The sequence below is a fragment of the Dipteris shenzhenensis genome, chromosome 5, assembly GCF_047967505.1.
Source record: "Dipteris shenzhenensis isolate YYH24624 ecotype China chromosome 5, Dip_SZ_1.0, whole genome shotgun sequence".
Classification (NCBI taxonomy): domain Eukaryota; kingdom Viridiplantae; phylum Streptophyta; class Polypodiopsida; order Gleicheniales; family Dipteridaceae; genus Dipteris; species Dipteris shenzhenensis.
In genome coordinates this window covers 59,891,408-59,917,401 of record NC_141600.1, presented here as the reverse complement: position 1 = coordinate 59,917,401, position 25,994 = coordinate 59,891,408, and the positions used below count along the sequence as shown (strand labels likewise).

Below are 25,994 nucleotides of genomic sequence, written 5' to 3'. Positions count from 1 at the left end.
ACAAAAGACGAGGAGCTGCAGGAGGCTGAAGATGAGGCGGAAAAGAAACCAGATGGAGCGATAGAGAGGTGGCTGATAACAGCGGACCATAGGCAGCAGTAGGGGCAGGTCAAGATCACCAACAGAGCCAGGTGAGGGCTGGAATCGGCGCCATGGCTAGAGCACACACCATACACACACACACACGCACCAAACGCGCGCGCGCACACACACACACACCAAATGAAGTTATACACACACACACACATACGTATACATATACATATAGGGATACGTATACATCCATACAAATGTATTGCGTGTGTATGTGTGTGCATGTTACTATGGATTCAAGTGTACACACCGGAAACTAAAGTACTTGTCTAGTACTATAGAGGTACTATGGATTCAACTAGGTACCAAGCTACTGGGCTTTAACAGTTGCCCTCACCAAAAACTTATGTTTTCAAAGCTTGTTTCTGGCAATCGTGGGTCTAACAGCGTAAACTCTGGTTCAGCGGTGCTTGACTCCAAACGAAGTACCTCCTTTGGAGGCACCAGCTGGTCAAGAGCGAGAGGATACAGCACAAAGAACATTCACAATCATGGAGGGAGTTGACGATGCCCTCAATCATCTATGCTTGACCAAGCAAGCCGAGGAGAAGAAGCCCATCGATCAGCATCTCAATCTGAAAGTGAAAGACCAGGTTTCTCCCTCCACTTATGTCATTCATTGTCCTTTGATTTTGATAGACTTCACGCTTTGGCCTGCTTCCCTAACTTGCCTTTGCGTGCCGCCTGTTCGTGACAATCTTTGATTGCTTTGTACGATGAGCTGCAGGCGCTTTGTTGCCATGATTTCTAACCCCTCTTTTTCACTTCAAGAACATGGATTGTCATATACCTTTATTCCTACGTTACTTCAGTTTCTCTTTTGAGTCATATAGGCATGTCAATCTCAAGATTGATAGTTTTATAGCTGTCCAAATACAGACTGAACCATTAGTGTGTACAGAAGCATGTAAATGCGATGTTTGATTTGTAAATTAACTTAAATTATCAAACAACCATGGCACAAAGCAACTGAGGTAGATGGCATTTGTGATATATAGGGAAGTACAACTTATACGAGACGTTGGTATCCACACGACATGGAATTGGGTGTGGTTATTCCAACGTATGTAAACCCTGGGACAGATCCAAATCGATCAGATATATGAAATAAAACTGCTACTAAACATTGCCGTATAGGATGTCCTGGCTGATAGCAGAGTGCATTAGCCCGGCACAATATGTAGTGTTAAATCAGCCTTTAACCTCTGATCCAGGAAGTGGAATTGCCCAATAGTGTCCCAATAATCAGAAATTGAAATTGCACGTTTTGGTGGTTATGGAGATGAGAGTTTCCAAATGAAACACTTGAAACACTTTTTTGACATTTCTGCTAGAGACATTTCTGTGATATTGTTGCGTCATGTTAAATCTATTGGCCATTTTAAAAGCTTCTATCCTTAGAGAACCTTGTTGTTGTAAATGTAAGAGATTCCAAAGCTTTATTGATGCTGATTTAGGACATGTAGTTACAGTTGATACTTCAATTTTACTTTCTAGTAACTTAAGAGATCTTTTCATTAACGGCACGAAATTTCTCTTTTAAAGAGTCTTGCCTTTTAAAAGCTATTGATAAGGGAATCTCAAAGTTTACTTTGCAAATAGAAGAAAGTTTAGGTGTTCAAAATATCTTATCAGAATGGAAAGGGAAGATTTTGAAGAAAGTTGCTTTGAAACTAGAAGAAGTCCCTTCAGTTAATTGCTCAAAGCAAAGTAACCATCGTGCTAAAGAAGATGAAACTCTTCTTTGAAAATTCCATAGGAAATTTGTCATTTCTTACATGGACAAATGTTCCAATAACTTTGTTTTTATTTGCAAAAAGTTTTACTTAGAATGCCTTTTGAGAGAAGTGAACTCGTCTGCCATACTTATGCGCCTACCTTAGTTTCTCAAAAGGATCTGATCTCAAAACACCTGAGTTTTTGCAAGCCTTCAGGTTTAGATTGCAATCCTAGTATCCCTTTTCTTTGTGCTGCGTGGAAGTTTCACAAAACTAAAAAAAAGCCAAGATTTATTGTAGCTGCTTGTGAGACTACTTTGACAGATGTCTCTAAATGGCTAACCTACTGCTTCAAAGCCATGCTGCCTGGTGCCCATGAACTTTGGAGGGACTTATTAAAGGAGGCAGATGTCCTCTCGCATTCATAGATGATTTATTTGTACTAGATGTTCCCGACTTTCAAGACTTTATGTACAAAGACGCTTATGCTTTTGGAGAAGGAATCTATCCTCGTGACTCTTGTGAACTGAACTGCACTTCAAGACGGGATTTTTGTGTTTTCTTAGATCTTAGACTTTCTCAATCTATCGTAGGATTAGAGGTTGATATGTGATAAATGTGAACAACCTGAATATAGTGGTTTACACATTATAAAAATGCCTCACATTGACTCAAACTTTTCTGATTTGGCAAAATATGAAGTTTATGGTTTTCAACCTTGTGAGTGACTATCATGAGATTGAAACTGCACTATGTTGTGTTTTTAGAGGATGAGTTTGGGAATGTTCCTGGATTCATCTAGGTATATGCTTCTGTCGTATTAGTGGACATGCAAATTTCACCTTGTGAAGTTTTCGTCCAAGTTGCGGCCTGCTGGTATTGTGATAATTCTTTCTATCTTAATTGGTGCGTTGCCCTATCAGCTAGATTTGGATTTAGATGCTCGTTGGGGAGAGACTAAAATGAAAATGTTTAGACTTCACAAGCAGTTGTAGCTTGAATGAAGAGATTTTGGACTACCTTTTGATTAGCCTTCTCCTTTAGTGCTAGCCTTCATCATGGCTGAGTCTGCCCTTCACCTCCGGAGTGCCGACAGAAACTCAGTACGAAGACTTTGTATAAATTGATGCTCAAGTATGTGTGGGTGTGTGGATTTGTATGTGTGAGAGCATATTTTTATACTATGGTCTACACCCACTGTTGGGCGCTGATGACGTCAGTGGGGATGTCATAGTAGCTAGTCCCTGCTATGCATGATGGAGTTTATGGTTTTCAACCTTGTGAGTGACTATCATGAGATTGAAACTGCACTATGTTGTGTTTTTAGAGGATGAGTTTGGGAATGTTCCTGGATTCATCTAGGTATATAAAATATGAAGTCATTTCTTCCCAACTCCATAGATTTTCCTGCCTTTGTACAACTAAGGAGTGTTTTATCACTCAATGTAATTTGATCACTTTACTAATACACAAGAGGTATAATTCAAGAAAAATAATGAAAAAATTACGCATAATCTGAGATATGAAGTCTTTTATCTATGGTGTAGCGGCCTTAGGCATGCTTAGAATGATTGAACATGAGCTGAAAACAAAAAGTGGGAAACTGAATAGCCCATTTTTCTTTTAGTTTCAAAAGAGAGTTTGATTGAGTATGCAAGTGCTTTCTAAGTTAGGAATGTACTTTTGCATCTTTGTAGGAAGTGGTACATAAGTGTAAGGGGTTCATTTATTTTTTAATGTCTTAAATAATTCATTCATTCTGTAAATTCTTCTTTCATTCCTGCATGAGAGAGAGAGAGAGAGAGAGAGAGAGAGAGAGAGAGAGAGAGATTTTACTCCTGTTTTTTGGTCGATTTTGTTTCTTGATTTGCTTGTTTATTTTTGCTTAGTCACCTTCTTCCTTTCTTCTTTATTTCTTGTTTTCTTTCTCTTTTGTTTATTTGACGTATTTTAGTAAGCACTAGGTTTGCCCAAGAGACTCCGCGGGTCTTTAGAAACCCAGTATAGCTGCTTATGCTTGGGCACTGATGATGACATTGCTAGCTAAGTATGTCTTCCTTTTATTTTTCAATAAAATTGTTACCTCTTTTATCTTCTCTTTCGTTTTCTCTGTTATTTTCTGTGTAGATTTTTGGACTTTAGAACAATAAAATTTCTGAATTTGTACGATTGAATATATTCTAGTCGTACAAAGGTATATCTATTGGGCATGTATTTGTATGAGGTAATAATATTCCTATGTAAGAGTGTCTATGATTTGCAGGCACAATGGGGTTAAAGACCATGTTTTCTGACTTTCAAGTGGTTATCTCCAAAATCTCTGCAAATGTTTTGCTTTTTGTAGGCAGCCTAGTGTGAAGGAGATTTATACCATTTTATGTGGATAAAGGAGTTTTCCATGTGGATAAAGAAGTATATCTGTCGTGGTTTTAGCCCATATAGAAACCTCTCTTGAAGTTTTATAACAATACTAGTACGTGAATATAAAGAGGACATGTCATAAGAGACAGCCTTGCTTGATCTCCTTACTTCCTAGAGCCTCGCTTTTGGCAGAGATATGTGGCCAAACACATGCAACTGTAGGTCCTCTAGTATCTCAATGAGTTCAACCCTAGGTATGAACTTGAACACATACAAAGAAACAGTGGACTTGGAACTGAACATCATTCTTGTAATCTACAAAGAAACAGTGGACTTGGAACTGAACATTATGATTCAAGACTCAAGTTCAGCTTTTCCAAGTTAAAAGCGGTTGTTATTATAATTTTCACATTTTATAAGCAGCACTTCGGTTTGCTTTATCAAGTCATAAAAAAGTACATAGCTGTAGAAAAGGATCAAGAGTCTTTTAAGTAATTCACAGATCTTTGCTTACTACGGTTGAGCAACCTCTTGGCTACTGGCTTAGAGTATTGACTCAGCACCTGGGTGACTTTCTGGAAGACATTTCTCACAGAGCTTATTTGTTTGTTAAATCAACAAAACTGATTGAGCAATTGCACTTTGATTATTTGCTCAGGGTTTTTGCATAATGCTCATATAAATTTGTCCTACTTCTGCAGGTTAATGGGCTTTCCCGCTTTCCTGTAGCTTCATCACAACTTTCAACAGTCATTCAGGTCTTTTTACAGGAGATTCCTCCACCGGTGAAGCTGTTTTAAATGTCTATTCAGCTCTCCTATTTAAAGTCGTTTTGGTCTCCCAGTCTTAGATTTATTTTGTGGGCATTACTTCAGGGTAACCAAACTGATTTGTTGCTGTGCAGTTACGATGATTGCATTTTTGTAAGTTTCCCTTAATATTTTTTAGGTTTGATGTCATATAATTATGTTGGGAAATATTCATTGCAGAACTTTCTTGTAGAATTTGCCTGATTTCTTGAAGTCTAAGTAGATTTCTTCTTGAAGGTTGAAACTTATAAAGGTGGTCTGGTGGCAGGTGTTGGCCACACAACTTGGAAGGATGGGGACATTATTACATGCAAGGTCTGGTGGGCCTCTGATAACCTTTTTCATTTGGTGACCCTAAATTTATATTATTGACTAGAAGCTGGTTTTCCCTTTGAAATCCAGAAATGCTATCAATTGAAATGAAGCTTAACGAGAAGCTGGTTTCCATTTTGAAATCCAGAATATGCCATATCTTTCACAAGATTGTTGATTGATCAACATGTCTAATCTCCAGCAGATTCTGACTTTGCAGCTTTCCAACCCTTTATACCTTGTTGCAATGAGCTTTTATATATTGCCCTTCTTCTTGTCTAAGATTGGAGTCATGTACACATGAATATTTTATGTGTACCTTGTAGTAGCAGCCTGATATGCTGTGGCAGATGCCGGCACAGAAGTGTATCTAAACATAGGCTTGACTTAGGTGAAAATAAAGAGTGGTTGTACTCCCATGGGGATGGTGGTACTGTGCTTGTGACTCGTGAAAAGTGGTGCTGTGGTTGTATACTGGAGAGTGCCGAACTTGTAGGACATGAGATCCCAAGTTCATTCCCAAACGATGCCGCCAGCATGAGATTGCCTTAGGACTAGCTAGCTCTTGTCCATATAACGTCACGGTGTTAGGCTACTTCATGAGACTGGAGTTCATTCCATAGAGCAGAGCAGAGGATGGTAGCAGCAGATCTCGAGTTCCAGAGTCTTCAGGATCCTTGATGGGACTCCAGTCGGGCCAATAGATATCCTTTTACAACTGCTGATCCTCATTGAAGAGGGCTGAAGCTACACGATGGAACACCACTGAGGGGCTGAGGGTGAACTGACTGTTGCGAGGCTGAGGCTAACTGAGAGGAGCTGTGTCCATGGAAGAATGGGGTAGGGAGCTGCTGAGGTTGCATGGGGAGCCGTTGCATCTGCTGGAGCTGGTCTGAAGAGCTGTGGATGAGGATGGGCCTGCTGGGCTGATGCTGCTGGTCCAAGGGCTGGAACTGAGGCACCATCTGCCGCTGCTATGAAGGCTGCTGCTGCTGGAGCCAAGTCTGGGTAAGCTAGAGGAACTGCCTACACCGGCAGACGGAAGAATGAGAGAAGGCTGGTGGATTTTGTAGGAATAGGGATGCTGATTGGCCGACCGTGGTCAGTTGATCAACGCTGAAGACCATTGACCAGGTTGACCAAAAGTGAATTGCTAAAAAGTCAACCCGTTGATCTTTGACTGTAGAAGTCAATTCTGTGTTTTTTGACCTGCTTTGTCTTCTGTTGACTTCTGTACTGCTGGATCTATCCTATTGCGTTACTCATTGGCAGCTTGTGAAAGGAGTATGACAACATGGGTTGTGGATGCCTGTGACATCCCCTTCTGCTGAAACTGAAATAGAGGGCAAAGCTGTGAATCCCTTGTACATGGATGGGTGGAACCTGTGGCTGGTGTTGAATCATCAATAGGCTGGCCCCTAACTGTAATGGGGCGGGTCCTGCCAACTGACAACTTCTGCGTGGTGGTGCACCAAGGATGATGTTAGCTGCGACAATGAAGGTTCTCTGCCATCCCACTGATGCGAAGCTCGACATCCTGGGCTATTGAGTTGGTGCTAGCTGGGTGTTGAGCCGTGCCAAATGTGCTATAACACTGAAACGCCGAACATGACTGTGCCAAATGCACTAAAACACCGAACTTGACTATACTATGGGGAGATGGAGCTCAGCCGCTATTGTGGTGTCGAGCAAATCCTTTGAGACCTTCTTACCTGCTACTTGTCCATAACACATGAGAACCTCTCTGATGGGTTCTTACGCAGGGGCACCTTTTTGCTAAGTTTGTGCCACCTACAAGACGGTTAAAACCGCTCCTAATGCTGTGGATGGTCTTCCTGGAAGGAAAGCTAAGAGTGCTTTAATTGGTTAGCAGATGCAAATGAGGGCAATGTCACTTGTCATGATCCCTCTCATGGCAGGGGTACCAATGTTCTCTGTCATGTCTCAGCTTCTTCTTGTGGCAGTGGTAGCAGAGAGAGCAGCTCTCTGCTTCTCCTCTATGTTGAGAAAACCTCCAAACTTGCTGTTGGTTGTGGGCTGGCTACCTGTTGTGCTGTTGGCTGCGGAATTGGAGGTCTCCTAAGTCTTCTTGTCGGGAGGCCCTTTGGAACTGGGTGCCTTGCTCATGAGCTCAAAGTTTTGAGTGATCTCATAAGCATTGCCAAATCCTGCGGGCCTGAAGCTGCGAACATACGATTGAATGCCTGCTCGCAATCCATGAAAAAGCTTCATGGTCTTGTCTTGCTCGCCTTTTGTAGCTGGATGGCAACATGAGTGAACCAGTTGGCATAACTGTTGATTGTGTGTGTGGGTTCCTGGTTAAGTTCGGAAAATTCTAATGGATCCAGATCCTGAGATGGATGGGAATGTGCCCTGATGTCCTTTGGAACTCGTCCACTCATACTGTGGCCGCTCTAAAGCTGCATCATAATGATCTTGGCGCCACTTATGCCACTAGGTAATTGCCTCTTCTGTGAGGTGCATTGATGTGAGAATACACTTCTCGTTGTCTCTTGTGGCTACAACTGAAAAATAGCTTTTGAATTGATTGAGCCAAGAAATCAACACTAGAGTCTGTCTTACAACCATACTATAGGAAGTTGAGCTTCCCAGGAAATGACCATTTTGTGGGCTGATGGACCCTCTCGATTGCCTTGCCTCCATGTGGTCAGAGTTGAGAAATGGGAACATGGTGATCTCATTCTTCCTTTTCTTCCCAAGCCCCATCCTGGCTGAGTGCGGAAGCGCTAAGTTGAAAGAGAAAGAGACAGAAACTGAAAATATTGAAATAGACATGAACTAAAGAGTTTATGCTAAGCTACTAGTTTCTTCTTCATACTTTCGGCCGAGCAAACACTGGATATTCTGTTACGACTGCAAAACTGTGAAGTTCCTCATATTGCACACCAGCTTCCTAAAAAAAGAACAATTCATCAACTCCCTCCCGGGTCAGCAGATAGTCGGGGATCCCATGCTCTGACCCAGGCGGGTTGCCCTTAGGACTGGGAAGTGCCTCCTCATCTAGATGCTGTTCCAAGAGTCATTCATCACAAGTTTCCTCAGACTCACTCGATTCTTCTTCTTGCTTGGAGGGGGTCTTGTCTTCATTCTGCTGCTCTGACAGTGCCTTGTCTTCATTGCCAGGCTGCCCCTGGTATATATTAATGTGTAAGATTGGATATATTCTAGTCTTATGAAGGTATATGCTCCTGGTTTGTCTACTTGGGGTTGGGCCTTACTATCACGAGGTTGCTGCTGGTTCAGCTGCTTGGAAGCAATTGTGTTAGTTCCCTTAGGCTGTTCCTGTATGGGCTGCTCCGTGGGGCCTTCTCGACTTCTGGCTTCTCTTTCTTCTCCATGTTCTGTTGGGTCTGTTGCCTAGTTGCACCCGCTTGGGTGATACCTGTGGCTTTGTCATCGTCCAAAGGCCTATCCGAGATGGTGTCTGATGAAGACGGGATGTTCTTTGGTTGGTTGATTGGAGCTGGAGGCATGGGTTTAGATGAGGAACCGGGCCGGCTTGAAGAGGAACCAAGTTGGGGTGGACTGGCCAAGGTACTTGGCCCAAGGTGAGCCTTTACTTAAGCATGCACAAATGTTGTCCGAGTTTGCAATGGGCTTGGCCCTTGTGCACCTTCTGCAACTGCAGCTCGAAATTCTTGGTGAAGATACTGAGGCAATCTACCTGCTGCGTTATCCTCATAACTTGCTACTACCTTGGCAAGCAGAGCTCGGGGCACATTGCCCATGCTTTTCTTCAACCCAATGTACTCGGATAAGAAGGTTGCACACCTTCATTAACTGTTTTGTTGATGAATAGCCTTGAAACATTGAGTAGTTGCCTTCGAGGAAGTAGATGTCACAGATTTGATTGGTTGAGAGCGGAGTAGCCTTCGGACTAGTAGGAAGTAGGAAAATCTGCTCCAGCAGCTCCTTGGTGGCCTTGACGTAATGTCCTTCGATTCATTGAAGAGGGCTGAAGCTACATGATGTCATCCCATAGAAGGGCTATAAATGTAGGGCCGAGGCTGAGGGGAGCTTTGTCCATGGGTCAGGAGCAATGTGCTGGAACTGCTACCGTGCGGGTCTGAACAGCTGTGGATGAAGATGAACCTGCTGCTGCTGCTGGGCTGATGCCGTTGGTCCAAGGTCTAGAACTAAGGCACCATCTGCTGCTACTGGAGCCAGGTCTGGGTAAGTTGAACTTTGCTACACTGGGAGATGGAAGAATGAGGGAGGACTGGTGGCTTCTAAAGGAATAGTGCTGCGGACTAGCCGACCCTAGTCGGTTGGTCAATGCCAACTGTTCACATTCCAGCCAAAAGTACCTCCACTGAACAGTCAATGTGCTGACTTCTTGATTGGAAAAGTCAAACCTGTATATTTTGACCTGCTTTGTCTTCTGCTGACTTGTGTACTGCTGGATCTGTCCTTCTGTGCTGTTGATGCGGCAGCATGTCAAAAGAGTATGGCATGGGTTGTGGATGCCCATGACGCCATCATAGCTAGCAGACTCGTCCTCAGTCCTAGGTGCCAATGCATCTTTTCGCATTCATTAATGTAGTGACTTAGTAACTGTATTGGACCTGTCTGAGTCACTTCTGTCTGACATCTTTGCCAGAAGAGACAGCTTATCCACCGTTTGGCTTATAGCCCGTGGCACCAAATGATTTGCCTTTGCCTTTTCCGTGCGCAGCAAAAGCCTGATCACCAATCCTCATTTCTGACCTGTATGTCCAGCTCCGCTTGTAGGAGCAAAGATACAAGCTCATCAAAAGAGAAGGTATAAGCATTGCCTTTTATGAGCAACCGAACTCTAATAGTGACTAGTGAACACTTATTCTTTTGGTCCTTTTAAAGGAAAGATGTATTTTAATCGTAAGTCATCATGTGGCTCAGGACGCAGAGCTCTCTTCACCATGCAACCTGCACATTGTTCTACTGCAATCTTTATTTCAGCTCAATATAAACACAGTTATTTCCTCTTCTTCTACCACATTGTAAGTACTGAGCTACATATTAGATCGTTGGCTTTTAAAGATGATTCTATGATTCGTTTTTATTGCAGGAAAGAGGAATCATACGGTGCAGAAACTACGTTTAATGTAAATGTGCTTTTGGGTAAAAACGATGAGGTATTTGCTATGCTCTCAATGTAGTTTCTGCAACAATCACTGTAACTATGATTTTGGTGCGTACTTGTACTCTAATATGGGTGCCGTCGTGCTGATGTGGTTGAATTGCAGCCTATGTTGAGAGCCTGTGCAAGACAACTAATCGAGCACATAAGGTGTGCTCATTCTACTGAAAAGGCATTATGAAGAAATGTGTGAGGAAACTGAAAACAGCATTGTCAAACTTAAAGAAAATTTAGGACAAAAATTACTTTGGTTCAAAGGTGAAATGAACGTGAAGTGCTAGAATGTCAGAAGTGAAACAACATGGAGCAACATGGGTAAAAAAGTGTCTACATTTGGGTTGAGCATACATAATCACATATAATTTTAAAATATTGTGAAGGAAAGACTGCATAACGCTGACTGTTGTAATCAGTCCATGAAACAAAGCATGCATTACAGTGGATTGTTGTAATGCCCTCAAAGATCAATTGGAATTGTGGACCTGATGCTTCATAAATACCTTCAGATGTCATCCATGACGAAAACACATTTAAACGCTCAATACATTACTGCTCACAGTGGTGCCCTATGCAATGTGAGATGTAATAACTAGAAAAATTTCTGGGGTTAACAAGGTCCACGTTTGTTATGTCCATAATTGGGCTAACTAGGGCCTAACCAAGAATGCACCAGCTAGGGTCAAGGGTAGGGCTAACCCAAGATTTGGGATTGGATCTGGGGATAGGGCCTAGTCTAACCTAGGGTTTGGATTAACCTAAGGTTGAGACTAGAGCTAGCATGGATGAGGTTTAGATCCCGAGGAGAGGCCTAGCCTAAGAAGGGCATGGCTACACTAGGATTAGCAGAGCTAATTTGGGAAAAAGGATGACTCTAGTAAAGTAAAGCTACATTATGCATGCAGCCTAAGTTTGGGGCTTGCTGCTAAAGATAGCCAGTGCTAGGCCTATAAGTATGAGCGAGGGGCTTAGTTTTGTGGTCTAAGGAGTTGGAGCCTCCTCTAGATATAGACCTGTTGGCCTTAGGAGTGGTAGCTAGGGTAACAAGCATGTGACATGGGACACATGTTTTGACCTTGAGGTTGGCAAGCCTCTCTCTGTGGTCTATACATCAGGCTCACAAGGTGATTCTTCATATTGGGTCAATGGCTGGGAGGTGAGTTGCTAGCTCGACCCCTATGGGATGTTTTTGTTAGATTTGAGGCTAGTTTCTCCATGCAGCGGAATATAGTAGATAAGGTGTGTGCAACGGACTTTTGACTATGTATCCACGAGATAGAATTCACATAACACTGAACTCGAGAGAGAGACAATGGTAGAGTACTTTACAAAATACCTCAGAATATGAATAAATTTGAGTCAAACAAGCTTCACCTCCAGATCCCAAAACCTGCAGCAATCTGCTAGCTTCAGTGATCTCGTGTAGTGCTGGTTCCTTGGACAGCACCCTCTTGCAGACTTGTGCTACCCTACTGTCTGTAGGTATGCACCATGAACTGCTCCCAAAGGTAAGGGCTACTTCCATTCTGAACTCGTGATCCTTGGGTGTCCCTTCTTGCTGTTGCAGACTGCTGTGCATTCTCTGGACCACCTTGTATGGTTGTTGACCTCCTTGCTGCACTTATAAACAGCCTCTTGTGAGGCCCAACTCTTGGAATGGATGGGTAGATTGACCCCAAGGTTGGGGGCTTTATATAGAGGGTTGGAAGCCCCCTAGACTGGTCAACTTGGTCTGTGAAGCAACCGACCCATCAGCCAACCCAACAGCCACAGACTGCAGCCACAGATGGGGCCGAGCCAGTCTGTGAATCTACTGATCTGTCCATGCCTATAAAAGGCGCTTTTCTGCAGGCTTTTGTTGCTCCGAAATTATTACCTGCCTGCTGCGTTGCATCCCTGATGTCCCTGCCTGTCTGCTGCATGGCTACAGTCTGTTTTGACCAGCAGAACACCTCCCAAGTTGATCCTGCTTGCTGTGCATGTCTGCAGCCTGCTAACCTGACCCTGGCAGCTGTGTCTACCTGTCCAAGCATGATTTCCTTGCAGCCATGGCTACCTGTCCAAGCATGATTTCCTCTGCTCCAGTCTGGTGCTGACCTCATTGCAGCTGCATGAGAGCTTTCTCTGCTGTCCTTGCTGCCCACCTCGGACAGTGGATCTCATGGCAGCATGTGGATGTCTCCTTCCACTTTGATCTGTCCGTGCATTCACACTTGATGCACACACAGCAGTCTTTCAAACCCCCGATGCTACCTGGTTACCATGTCCCCATGCTCTCCTCATGTGGGGCTTATAGCTGGGACAATGGGCACTAATTCCTCCCCAATAGGGTTAAATGTCTTGTGACTTGGCTGGGTGTCACGAGGGCATGCGTTTTTGGGCTCGAAAAGGGTGATCTGGCAGATACACCTCAGTTGTTGCAACTTTACCTGGGAGCTTTTTCAGAGCCAACTTTGGTTGTGGCTCCTTAAGGCTCAGAATAGCGTAGGTCTGGAGCATTGTTTGATCCTCAAGAGAGGGTTAGCACCTCTGTTGCTTTGGTACAGACAGGCTCAGATATCTAGAGGCCGCTTGGTGACATTGTATGTTCCCCTGAGGTACTGCTTGCTGACAGTATATCTGCCTTGGGACTTCTATGATCAGTGTACTAGTCACAGTAGATAGTTTGTTGCAGTATATATGGTTTGCTATCCTAGGCTCTAAGAATGTGCAGCATTACATGTTGGAATATGCTTGTAATGGCACTTACATGTATTTGAGTTTATGAATGACTTTGCCATAGTGAGATGCAATCGAGGTGGCTTGCCATTTTTCAAGAGAGGAGTATCTCACGAAGGCGTAAGTTTTTGGGCTTGCATGTGGGCAGGACCTTGGAAAGATGAGGTGGGCAAGGCCATGGGTTGTAGGTGTGCAAAGAGCCCCTAGGAATAAATGCCTTGGGGTGAATTTGTTGTTTGGTCCAAAGAGAGGGCAAAGGGCCCTAAGGTTCTAAGGTTGGACCATTGGTTTGGTCCCAAAAAGTGCCCCACTAGAGGGGGACATGGGGAAAAATGTGGAAATGTGGTGCCACATAGCATCCTTCACATGCTAGATGGAATCGGCAAGGATCTTTGTGGAAGCACCTAGGAAACTCACATAAGAAAATATCGATAGGGCTGGTGTTTGAGGCCACGAGTAGTTCACGTCGCACGTGCTGTTCAAAAGGCTGTCCATACGTCGTACGGACAGGTTATCGAGCTGTGCGCCACTTAATTGTACGGGTTCCCAGCTGCGTACGGGTTGTACGGGTTCCCAGCTGTGTACGGGGCTGTATGGACTGCAGGTTATTGTACGGCTGTACGGGGTGCCTAGGCAAAGTGCTCCTCTGACTCAACCTTTCACATGTCAGCAAAGTGTAGATCCGTCTCTCATGTGGATGGACTCTACTCGTCCAGTCTCCATACGTAGTCAATGAGAGGACACTTTGAACTACCCAATTGAGATTCTCAAGGCACATGGGAGATGATCTGAGTATAGCTAGGGGGATTGATGGGACCCTCCTTCGAGATTTGTAGGTAATGATCTCCATAGAAGCTGAGTTTTATTGAAAGCTCATGGGGTGCTAGCTAGGTCCTATATGTGTGGAGCTGTAGGAGATCCTCTTTAATGACCTGGTTCACCTCGTGATACGCGAGAAGAATGCACGAGGCCTCTAAGATGTATTGAAATAGTGGCTGTCTCTCCATTTGGAATCGCAGGGCTGCGAACCATGTGCATGTCGAGTGTACCAACTCCAATCCCCCTTCACATCTAATGCCATAGATGAGGCTAGAGCCAACCAACGTAGCCGGCACTATCTTAATGTCGTGGTGTCGAAGTCCGTGACTTTGTGAAGGTATACGACCATCTAGAAGGATGCATCAAGTTGTAGAGGGATAGCCCCAAACCCTGCTAGCAAGATATGGTGTGGGACCAGAATCTGTAGTCTCTTGACACGGGACGAGTTTATCTTCCCAAGGGGCTGCCATACATCCCAGTTAGGTGAACAAGAGCGTCGAAGAGAAGACACTTCTTTGTTTCAAGGATCCTGAAAATGAGGCTCTAAGGAGAGTCTGGAAAGTTCGGCATATAGTTGCTCTCATCATGAAGATCGGGCTTGAACTCTCAAGTATGTATACGATGCAACAATCTCCATTGGTGCCTCGTTGAAAGTGAACCGTTCTCGATTGGCAGTTGTTCAAGACGTATCGAAGATCATAACCTTGGTTTTCCCAAGGTTGACTTTTTGATCATGTGTCTCACAGAAAGTCTAAAGTGTGTCCAAATGTCGTTGGAGACCCTTCAATTGACGAGGAAAGTAAAACATCACTTGCATACAGTAGAATCGAGATCAGAGATGAGATCCGCTTAAGGGTGAGCCTACTCTATCGAGTGTCAGATGTATGACTTGAGCTCATCAATGTATAGGATAAACAAGGTAAGTGATAAAGAGTAACATTGTTTGACTCCAATCGTGCTCATGATCTCTTCTATCCACTTGGTTTTTGTCTGGACTTTGCTTGATACCCACTCATAGAGAGTCCGAACTGCTCAAATGATGTCTTGACTGTACCACAAATCATATAATCTCTTGAGTAGTCTAGCTGGTGGCATTGTGTCAAAAGCCTTGTGAAAAATCCTCAAAGTAACAGTATACCCTGTGCTTCCCTGCCTTGGCCTGCTGTCTACCCAACAATGCTGAATTGCTTGAGCTCTGCAAACTGAGTAGTTCGAGTGCCAAGTGTTGATGCATAAATCTTGACATGGCATGCCCAATCATAATGGTCCTGTAGTTTTTTAGACTCGTGCGACCCCCTATCTTAGGGAAACTGGTATAAACTGATTCGTTCAATAGCTTTGTGAAGCTCAGGGCAAGGATATGGGTCAAGATTTGGTATGGTAAATGTACTATACATCACTTTGGAACGTGGCGTAATAGATATGACGTGCCACCACCTATTCTTATCCATACCATTGGTTGATACAGCCTATTCAAACACAAATACAAACATGTTAATTTCCTTGCATTGAAGGTATCAAGTATATATAAGTGAGCATTTTTATATATGTGTAGAGTATCTATTCACATTATTGCGGTAGTACTAGTGTGTCCTTGCTTTGCCAAAACTTTGTGGATTCAATAGTTACAAAGCCACTTGCATGGCGTTTGATTGTTGCATTAGGGCCTCTTTCCACCACGTCCTTAAACCACTTAACATCCAAAACAAACAAAAAGAAGCACCGAAAGTCATGCTTAATAATATCTTGGATTATGCCATAATAATCATCCATGGCTCCATTAACTCCCTCAAAGCTAGCAATGACACCACAATCTTGTGTGTTTCTCTTATCATCAATCTGTTGTGTCTAAAAATGCTTTCCCTCACACCATATAGCATTGAACATAATACACTACACCAAGAAAAAATCAATTGAATAAGCAATCTAAATTGTTAAAAGCTCATAACTTATGCAAAACATTCTATATATCGACCATTTGCATGCATCCTCTAGCATACTCCCATTCTTCCGTTGTGATATGCATCCTCTTTGCTCTCAACATTTCGTCAAGTAGCCAATCGACATGAATATCCTTTGAAATGTACATAATGCATAGCCCATGATGATCTTTGGCTCGGCCATTGTAGAGCTTCAGGGTTGTGTATTTCATATCACCAGTGGTGAAACGTGAACAAGAGGTATCGGTGTGTAGCGGGAGATAGACTATCCTACTTCTTTTGAGTAGCACGGAAGCAGGAGTTGCTGCTGCTGTCCCCTGGCTGTCCCGCCCCTTTCGCAGCCCCCATCGCCTCCTCTCCGCAATCCTCCTCATCTGCCTCCCCCCCCGTCAGCTCTGCCCCCCGCCAGCTCGCCTCCCCCTCGTCATCTCCGCCTTCTCTGCCGCCCGCCATCTCCTCTGCCTCCCTTCTGCCATCTCCTCCGCCGGCTCTCCTCCCCGCCTCCTCTCCCTTGCCTGCTCTTCTGTCCCCCTTGCCACTTCTTCCACCTTCTCGCCTTCTCGTCCCATCCACTCTTCCGCCTTCTGTCGTCCCCCGGCGTCTTCCATGCCTCCCTTCTGCCCTCTCCACCTCTCTCCCCCCGTCTCTTCGCCTCCTCTTCTCCGCCCCCTCTGCCACCCCTCTTCCTTCTTCCACCTTCTTCCCTGCCTTCTTCCTCCTTCACCCAGCCTGTTCTCGTCCGCTCCCTGCCTCGCCTCGTCTCCTCCTCCCCCTCAACATCTTTCCTCCTAACCCCCTCTTTTTTATCTTTCTCTTCCTTGCAGCGGGAGCATTTGTGCTTGTTAAGGTGAAAGAAAATCTTGGGGGTGACCCTTGGTCTGGCCAAAGAGGCTCTATGGCAACACCCTCGAATCCCATAGCCGTTAAGGTTCTTCTTTCCCCATCTGACAAGCAAGAGGTACAGCAGGCACGTCAATCCCTCTAGGACAAGGTGATTGTGGGCGAAATTGTGGGCCTTACTCCTACAAGGAGATAGGTGCGAGAGTGGATCCAGGCGAGCTTGGCATTAGAGGGTGACCACATCCAGGAGGTCACCATCTATGGAAGAGACGTATTCCTCATCTAGCTGAGCTGCCCCAACACTGCTCGTGGAGCAGAGCCCCATCCTCCTTGGCCCACATCTAGTGTACCTCTTTCCTTTGTACCATGGCTTTACAGTGGAGGACATGGACACGACACACCATGTTCCTCGTTTTTTGGTTATGCTCCGCTTCCCAGGGCTCCCAAAGGAGTATCGGGCCATCCTCCCTCCATTGGTCGGGCATTTGGTACCGTGCTCGAGTCTCCGCCAGAGTCGGTCGCTTCAGTGGTAGCAAATGACGGGGTCCCCAGGGCACACTTCACCAGCGAGTGGAGATTTCTGGGTTACCAGGCCAGTGTCTTCGTTGCAGACAGATGGGTCATCTAGCTATAGATTGCCCTCGCGGCCAAGGTCGGCCCCTCCTCCCCCATCCCCGCAGAGCATACAGAGTCAGCAGGCCAGAGCCTAGCACCCCCCCCAGACAGGAGCAATAGGAGTCTCAGATCCCCTGGGTGCTCCCCTCAGAAGGGGACTGGACCCAGGTTAAAAAGAAAAAGAAACCAAGCAAACAGGCCCGCAAGCGTCGCAGGAAGAGGGCTAGACATAGAGAGAGACAGGGCTTTTCGAGAGGCACCTGAGGAGCAACAGCAGCAGGAGCCCTTACGTGGAGATCCACCTCCCCTAGCGGAAGGAGCCAGAGGATCCTCCCATTATGGAGGTTCAGCGCCCGCACCCACCCTTGCATCAGCAGCAAGCCCCAGGAGCTCCTGATGCTGCGATGGTGGAAGCTGCGGACGTTAGCCCGTCAGCGGCTGAGGAGGAGCGAGTCCAGAGCCTCGGAGAGCCTGATCAGCAAGGGGGGGCTTGTGGCTGCCCCTAGTCCCCCCCGCCCTCCTCCCCCTCCAGATCCCGCTCACCCCTCCCCTCCTGGTTTCCCCCCCCCCCCCTCCCCCCCCCCCTCGCCCCTGCTACTATGATCACCCTCACCACCCGCCCCCCTCCCTCCTCCTCCCTCCCTCCCCCTTCCCAAGAGTGATGGAAATTGGACTGCACAGCTGAGATCATCAGTTGTGGCAAAGATTTTTGATGAGTATCATTTTTGTGGTTAAATACCTCTACAAGATTCAGTTGCACTCATCTACGGCTCCAAAAACACGAAGGAAAAAGCTCGTGAGTGGATCTTCGAAGCTCTTGAGCTCCTGCAAGGGATGGACAAACATCTATGGAGGGTGGCCCGAGTTTCCTCATCTCTATGTGATTTAAAGAAATCTACGTTGCTTTAGCATGAGGGGGTCTCCACAATACCTCTCGCATAGCCTTTATGTACACAATCTGCTCTAAAACACCAAGGATAGTGAGTGATCTCGCCAAAAGTCCTTGGAGTTAGTGCTAAAACAAAATGTTTAGTAATTCAATCTCATTCCGACAGTTGAAGTCCCTCTTCTTCCGACGGACTAGATGGTGATATTCTTGTTTGGTCTTTGCCTCACTTGGAAGGTGACGCTTGGTCTTAGATATGAGTTGATGGTGCAAGGCCCTGCACTCATTCATCATCATACCGGCCATGTAGGGGACCAATCCGATGAGTGGCGGGCAAGTGGATTCAATGGTGCGGGGAAAAGATGGAAGAGTGGCATCATGAAGGATTAGATGATCAAGTCTGCTCTGTCTTCTAGTTGGGAGATTTCATCAGTATCAGCAAACATAATAGAGAGGTTGGTGGTCTAGATGGGGGCTAGCTTATGGTCAAAGTCATGATAGGTGATATTTGTGTGATGGGATATGCTCAGTATAGGGAGTGGGGTGGACAAGATAAAGAACAAGTAGGTATGGTTGGCTTCTGTCTCGCACTGCGGCGTTGGGATATGTGAAGGGTGACACCTCATCTCTGGCATTACCCAATGCATGTGAGACTCCTTTGTTCTCGAGGTATTGGGGCGTGATGATGAGTCCATCCTCGGATACTCTCGTACGATACAGTGAATCTCATCTTGTGGGATCGACTCAGGTGGTGCATCCATGCTGTATCGAAAGGGGGGAAGCCGGTCCATCTGGATACCGTGTTTGGCAAACCAAGTGGATATATGTGCATACCATACTTTAACAACCCCGCTCTTTGCTAGCCACTTGTGTCACGGGGACGTCCGTGAAGTTATGAACCGTGACTAACTTTGGCTTAGGGGGCTAGCCTAGGGGAAGAGACACTTCCCAGAAGTCCCTAGGTGCACACACTAGGCCTACTTGCTAGGGGCAAGGCAAGGTTTAGAGGGGTCTTAAAGTTAGGCCCAAGGAAACCGATGTTTCATTGGTTAGAAGGGGTTAGGATTTTAATGTGAGGGGCAAACCAATGTTCCATTGGTTTGCAAGGGTTAGAGCTTTAATGAGGGGGCCACTTGGCATTCCCTCATGCACTACCTACCACCTCTCCTTTCCTTACTCCTCTCCTCAACGTTACGAGATGTCCTTCCTACGTTTTTTGAAGGAAAAAGGTTTGGCACGTTTTCCAAAGCTCCCCCGCTCACATTTCTTGGAGTTTCACGCATTTCAAGGCAGCTCGTACGGCTGTACGGACTGCAGGCACTTCATTAAAGGCCCCGTACGGACTGTACGGGCCATAATTGCTGCTGTACGGATCATTTTGGCACGTATTTCCAAGGTTAATTGCAGTACGGGGCTGTTTTTCTTGCTGTACGGATGATTCAACGCAGGCTGCATGACTGTTTTCACGTTGCACGAATCCCAAGGCCATAATTGCACGTTGTACGCAGCACTTGCTACTATTGTACAACCTTTGGCTATTTGTACGGATGGATTTCCAGATTGTATGGGCTGTTGTGCAGTTGATCGTACGATTCCTTGCACACACCCCAAGGCAGGTTGCTGGCTGATCGCTTTCCTCTCCTACCCGTGATCCTCTTGCTCTTTCTCTCTCTCTGATTCCAGCTCGTAATCCCTCTCTTTCTTCCTTCTCCTAGCTGCCTGTTACTCCTGCTAGCCTCAACGCTGGATGTGTTGCTTCTGGAGGTGTTTCGGAGCTGGATTGAAGTCAGTTGAAGCTGGTTTGAGTTCTCTTGTCGCTATCCTTTTCATGTGATTGCATTTGGAGATTTTTGGGAAGTGTCTAGATGCCTGGTCATTTAACAGTTGGTTACAGTCTTTGTGGAATGCTTGGATACGTTTACAGTTGGTCATGGACAAATGGTGCACGCCTTAGCTTTGCCTTGGCACTTGGGTACTAGTGTGTGCACTAGGATGGAATGCAGGCTATAGCCAAGGTTTTGGCTTGGACAGTGGAATTGCCCGTGGGGCAGAGCACAAGGGAGAGCCCTTGTTGTATGTACCAATTTCATTCCTAAAGAAATAAATAAATACCGGAAGGGGCGCCAAGTGTTTGGGGCGAGTGTGGTGTCTTGTACTTGATTTCATTGAGCAGGGACACTCTAGCCTCCATCCAGTTATTTCTCCAATTGTTTCTAAGTGGTATTGTTTAAAGTTAAGTGATTGGAAATGATGCAATGTGGCTGTGAGTAATGAAAATGCAATGCAAGTTAGAGTCTACTGCCCTTTAGGAAACTGAAGGCCGGTTAGAGTGGTTCCGTTGCCGGGACATCATCTTCCTACAGAGGTGAGCCCTGGGAGTGTTGGGTGAAGAAAGCCCCATTGCATTTTTTGTTACAGCCATACCATCAACAATCATGTCGCACCGCGAGAGATCTTTGACTAACTCCAAGCAGGAAACAGACAGCTTTGATGCGGAGCACAATACTAGTTAGGGTGAAGAAGAGCAAAATGATGAGGGACATCATGTTTCTCTTGAGCATGCCACTGAGGATTCGCAAGACGAGGAGGATGAGACAGAGGAGCTTGATCCCAATGCCCTTTTTCAGTTACAAATGCAAAGTGCAGTGGGAGCCTTGTCACAGCTGCAACAGACTTTCTTGGAGATTATGCAAGCTTATCCTGGTGGTAATGCTCCCTTGGAAGCAAAAAGACAGCTGAGAAGAAGCAGACAAAGCATAAGAAGACTCAGAGGCGTGTATCTTTCAGTATACAGCCACCCGAGATGCCCACAGTCACCCCTGTAGCTAATGTCACTACTTTCATTCAGTTAATCAAGGACAGCAAGTTCTCCCTCAGCCCATGAAGCATCCAGGATATTTTGGCGGAGTATCAGTTTTTCAGTCAATGGTGGGACAGCCCACCGAAGGGCTTCGTATGCCTGGTACATACTTGGGTAGTTTCCAGCCAGGAATGCAGAATTTGCAGCAGCATATGGAGGGTGGAATGCCCCATGCAAATACCAATATGATGTATGCAAACATAGGGATGCAGCCCGGTATGTAGATAGGGATGCCAGGAATGATAAGCAACACTTGGAGTGTGCCACAGATGCAAGGAATGGGATCTGGAATGGTCAACCCCACCATGGGCACAGGCGATATGGTACAGAATACGGGATCCAGGATGCCTCCACCGTATTTACAGTCCCTAGTTTATGATAATCTTACTCCCAAAGGTAAGCTGAAAGATTACAAGGAGGGAGGGGCAGCTGTGAAGTTTGAAACCGTCAATGGGATGCAGGACAGATTGAAGGCTCTGACATTTGTGCAACAGTTTGAGCTGCCTATTCCGGTGGTCATTTCACAGAGTCTTCCAAGGTACGAAAGGTAGCCACCTTTTTGAAGGGTAACACAGTGCAATGGTGGACCAATTTGCTTTGCAGGGTAAAGCCCCTAACACTTGGATTGAGTTCAAGCAAGTTTTCTCATCTGCTTGGCTCACCACCACTTTTGAAGTGGATATAATGACAGCATGGCATAAGCTGGATGCCGCAAACTGTAAGAATCTTGAAGGGTATAACAAAAAGTTCTGGGAGGCCTTATTGCCAGTCAGCTTGTATAGGACCGTATCATTGTCTGAGCAGGTGGAAAAGTATTGTTGTGGGCTGCCAAAGGAACTACGTGACTATTGCACCAAGACAAAGGTCTCCAACATCTCTCAGTTGATTGAGAATGCTACTACAGCCTATGCTCTCATGCAAGGGATGACTCCAGGATTCAAAGGTAAGCAGTAGGATGAGTCTTTCACGAAAAAGAAATTTGCCAAGACGACCAAAGTCAAGTTTGATGTGGACCAGTGATTTGATAGTAAGCCCAGTACCAGAGAGAGATTGTCTCCTGAGGAACGGCAAGCCCTATTTGAAGCTCGAAAGTGTTTCCTTTGCAAAGAAGAGGGCCATTAGGCCAAAGATTGCCCCAATCGTAAACGGAAACAACCTATGGGAGCACAAGAAGTGAAAAAGGACAGCCACACGCGCTAGGAGATCTGTTTTCCTTTGGTAGAAAGCAGTAATATTAGTAAGAATAATTGTAACAGCCAGAAATTGGAGAGTCTCCTCTTTCTAGGCTGCTTTGTGATTTGCAGGATGTTTATTCCCTGCTAGTTTTGCATGGTAATTTGCAAGATGGTTCTTCCCTGCTAGTTTTGTTGATTTTTGTATCAATCAGAAGATGGAGAGTCTCCTCTTCTAGGCTGAATGGTAAATTGCAGAATAAGTAGTCCTCGTTCCTGTTGGATTGCTCTTGTTGCCCGGCATGGCTAGAGCAGCACATCCATGTATCACATGCCTGTTTTGGATGCTCTTATTGCCCGGCATGGCTCGAGCAGTAAATCCATTTAGTACATGCTAGTTGGTTTTTGATTTGCACCATGAGACAAGGATCCAAGTCTAGCATAGATCGGCTGAACCGATTCAGCTTGTGGTGATGCAAGTCTGAAAGGATTTCAAGTACCGGGATCTATGTTCCTAGGATCCATTATTGTGATGTGTGTGTGGTTCAAGTTATTGGAGGCGAGTGAACTAGCAGATTTCACTCAGAGTGGTGTAGTCAACTCAGTTGTTGTGCTTTGAGCTGACTTCGGTTGTAGCTCCTTTAGGCTCAGCGGAGCATAGGTCTGGAGCATTGCTTGATGCTCAAGAGGGGGGTAGTTTCTCCACCCCCTTGTCAACAGACAGGCTCACGGTATCTAGAAGTCGCTTGGTGACACTGTATGTCTCACCTGAGGTATTGTTTGCTGACAATACATCTGCTACGGGACTTCTATGATGAGTGTACTAGTCACTTGGCTCTAAAAAGAGCATGAAGCTAAGTACAACTCTTGAATGATTTGGGAGCCTTGAGGCCCTTCTTCTATAGACTTGGGCTAGCAAAAAGTTAGACACGCTTTTAATAGCTGCTTTTGCAAAAATAGACTTTCTTGCTTTTTGCCCACAGTGGGGCCACCTTTTAAGCCTTTTTCTAGAACCCCGTGGGGTCTTCTTTAACAGCGCCATCTCCCGGGTGCTTTTTGCCTTGTGGGACCTGCTTTTTGCCACTTGCTCTAGCTTTTTGAGCCTTTTAGCACTCTTCCAAATCCTACACAAACAACACTTGAACCCTTTAAAGGTTAGCGAAATGCATGCATTCCTAGTTCTTGGACTAATCCTAGTCCCTTGTGGGCATCCCCACAGTTCTCTTTTACCAATGCAAAGCAAAAGTAAAAACAATAAAACTTATTCTAGTGAACCAAAGTCAGTTTTCTTTGACCATAGTCAATCTGATAAAGACTCTTCTTTATTTCTTAGGAGAAACACCAATTGCGGACATCCCTTCGACTTCTAATAAGTTCTCCTCAACTGAAAAACTTCTTGGTACAGCTGTAAATCTTGGGGATACCTCCTCGCTTGGCATCAATTGCGTAATAGTTCTGGTACCTGGCAAGATACTTGCAGATAAACTTGCCTCTGGGTGCTCTTCCTCTTTGTGCGATACACAATCTGTTCTTGTTGGAGGATGTCCTCCATCTCTTCCACCTAAAGTGGATCTTGGAATCTGGTAAATTCCGATCATTGACTTAGATCAGTTCTGTGGCATTCTTTGCTCCTTTTGGCCGAATGGCCTTCTAGGGCACTAGGCAGCCACACGCCCCTCTTTCTGCATCTAAAACACTTGCTTTCCGCATGGAGATTCTTGCTTTTCTTTGGCATTTCCTGCTCTTGAAGAGCATTGGGCAGCCATAAGCCCTTCTTTTTCTTGGTGTTTCCTGCTCTTTAAGGGCACTGGGCATGTTGGAAAGGTCACCTCCCCATTTGTAAGCCCCCATATGAGGAGAGCGTGGGGGAGGAAGACCTAGGGCATTGGCCCATAAAAAAGATTGAAGAAAAGGGGCTGCCACATGGACAGCATGATGGCTGTCATGTGCGCAGCACACAGCAAAGGGCAGAGGCTGTCACATGGGCTGCCATATGGGCAGCTGTCAGGGCTGGCAGATGGCGCTGATGGATGGCGACACACGGTGACATGGCGGGGTGCTGCAGCAGCAAAGGCGCACACGTGGAAGCAGGGACAGGTCCTGCAAGAGTGCCATACAGAGGTGCCAGCAAAGGAGGCACAGATGGAGGCTATGGTGGGCCAGCCACCTGGCCATAGATGTGCCCAAGGGTGGGGCCCAATGGGGGCTGTCCTTGGGGCCAGGAAGCAGCCCAAAATTGCATAGCAACAGCCCTGATATAGGGCAGGAAAAGGGGGCAGAAAGTCGGCCCAGGAGGGGCCAGTAAAGTTGGCTGAGGGGGGGGCAGAAAGTCGGCCACTTCCCCCCCTGCAGTCGGTTGGTTTTGGGGGGGCTCATCCCTTATAAAAGGAGGGCTTCCAGGCCCTCATGCATTATCTTTTGCAGCAGCCCTTGAGTCCGCAAGAAGGAGCAGCAGAGCAGCATCAGTTGGGCCTATGACCAGAAGGTGAACTGGGCTGAGGAGCTGCAGACTTAGCTCACAGAGGGCTGCCTACCTTGGCTGTACACAGGCAGTAAGGTAGAAGGATCTAGATGGAAAGTCTACATAAGCTCGAGGTGGAGCAGGTGGGCTCGAGTCTAGAGATATCCAGCAGATAGTAGAAGTACCTTGTGGTAAGGTCAGAGGACCACACCATTGGTGGGACTTTGGATCTCTCTCTCTCTCTCTCTCCCTCTCTTTCTCTCTCTCTCTCTCTCTCTCTCTCTCTCTCAGCAGAGGGACTACAGAGAGATTTGGAGACCTTAGAGGTGTTTTGTAGAGAGAGAGATCTGATGGTCAACCTTGGGAAAACTAAGGTTATGATCTTCAACACCTCACGAGCAGTGACTAACCGACTCACTTTCACCTATCGTGGTGAACCAGTGGAGATAGTGCAGTCATACACATATTTGGGAGCAGTCTTCACAGGACCCATCTTCACGATGAAACATGCAGCCCAGGCACGACTCTCATGAGGTCGTAGTGCTTTGGCTAGACTGTGCGATCTTCTGAGGACAGTTTGGAGGAGCTTCGAGTGGCTACAGGTGACGATGGGATCCAGGATGATCTGATGTGAGCCCTCAGTATCACATGAGATAGTACAGGCAGAGTTCGCCATGACACCGCTCCAGGTTGATGCCATCTTTCAGACAGTGACTTTCATCCATAGGGTGTGGGACTTACCCCATTGGAGACTTCCGAGATTGGCCCTAGAGTCATCCAGACGACTCGCAGAGAGCGGGGCAGACACATGGTATGCACGCATATCTACATGGCTTGCCAGGCACGGAATCCAGATGGATAGGCTTCCCCCCTTTCAATACAGCATGGATGCACCTCCTGAGTTGATCCTGCAAGATGAGATCGATCGTATTATAAGTTAGACCTCCTCCAGCTTCACACATCTCGGACTTGGGGGAAGGACTAGGAACTCCCCACCAAGACCCAGTTCTATCGCGACCACTTCCTGCGAGTATCAGAGGAGGGATTCATTATCAGACCCCAGTATCTAGAGGATAGAGGAGTATCTCATGCACTGAGGATTGCCATTGGTCAGATGTGGGTTTCATCCCATTAGCTGAGGATTGAGGCAGGGAGAGGAGCAGGTATACCTAGAGAACAGCGGATTTGCACGCTATGTACACTGGGGGCGGTTGAGACAGAGGAGCATTTCCTTTGTGTTTGCCCAGCCTACT

At 46.0% G+C, this 25,994-nt stretch overlaps 1 protein-coding gene across 1 annotated transcript in view; it reads left to right on the top strand.

Annotated features, from left to right (window-relative positions):
* The first annotated feature begins 313 nt into the window (after nucleotides 1-313).
* LOC147902257 (proteasome assembly chaperone-like protein) overlaps nucleotides 314-25,994 on the top strand; it is a 38,303-nt gene continuing 12,622 nt past the window's right edge. The window contains exons 1-7 of the mRNA XM_087375055.1: nucleotides 314-376; nucleotides 498-686; nucleotides 4,874-4,957; nucleotides 5,048-5,095; nucleotides 5,250-5,296; nucleotides 10,362-10,428; nucleotides 10,540-10,583. Of these exons, the coding sequence (XP_087231181.1) occupies nucleotides 585-686; nucleotides 4,874-4,957; nucleotides 5,048-5,095; nucleotides 5,250-5,296; nucleotides 10,362-10,428; nucleotides 10,540-10,583 (392 nt within the window). The 5' untranslated portion in view covers nucleotides 314-376; nucleotides 498-584. The remainder of the gene's footprint in view (nucleotides 377-497; nucleotides 687-4,873; nucleotides 4,958-5,047; nucleotides 5,096-5,249; nucleotides 5,297-10,361; nucleotides 10,429-10,539; nucleotides 10,584-25,994) is intronic.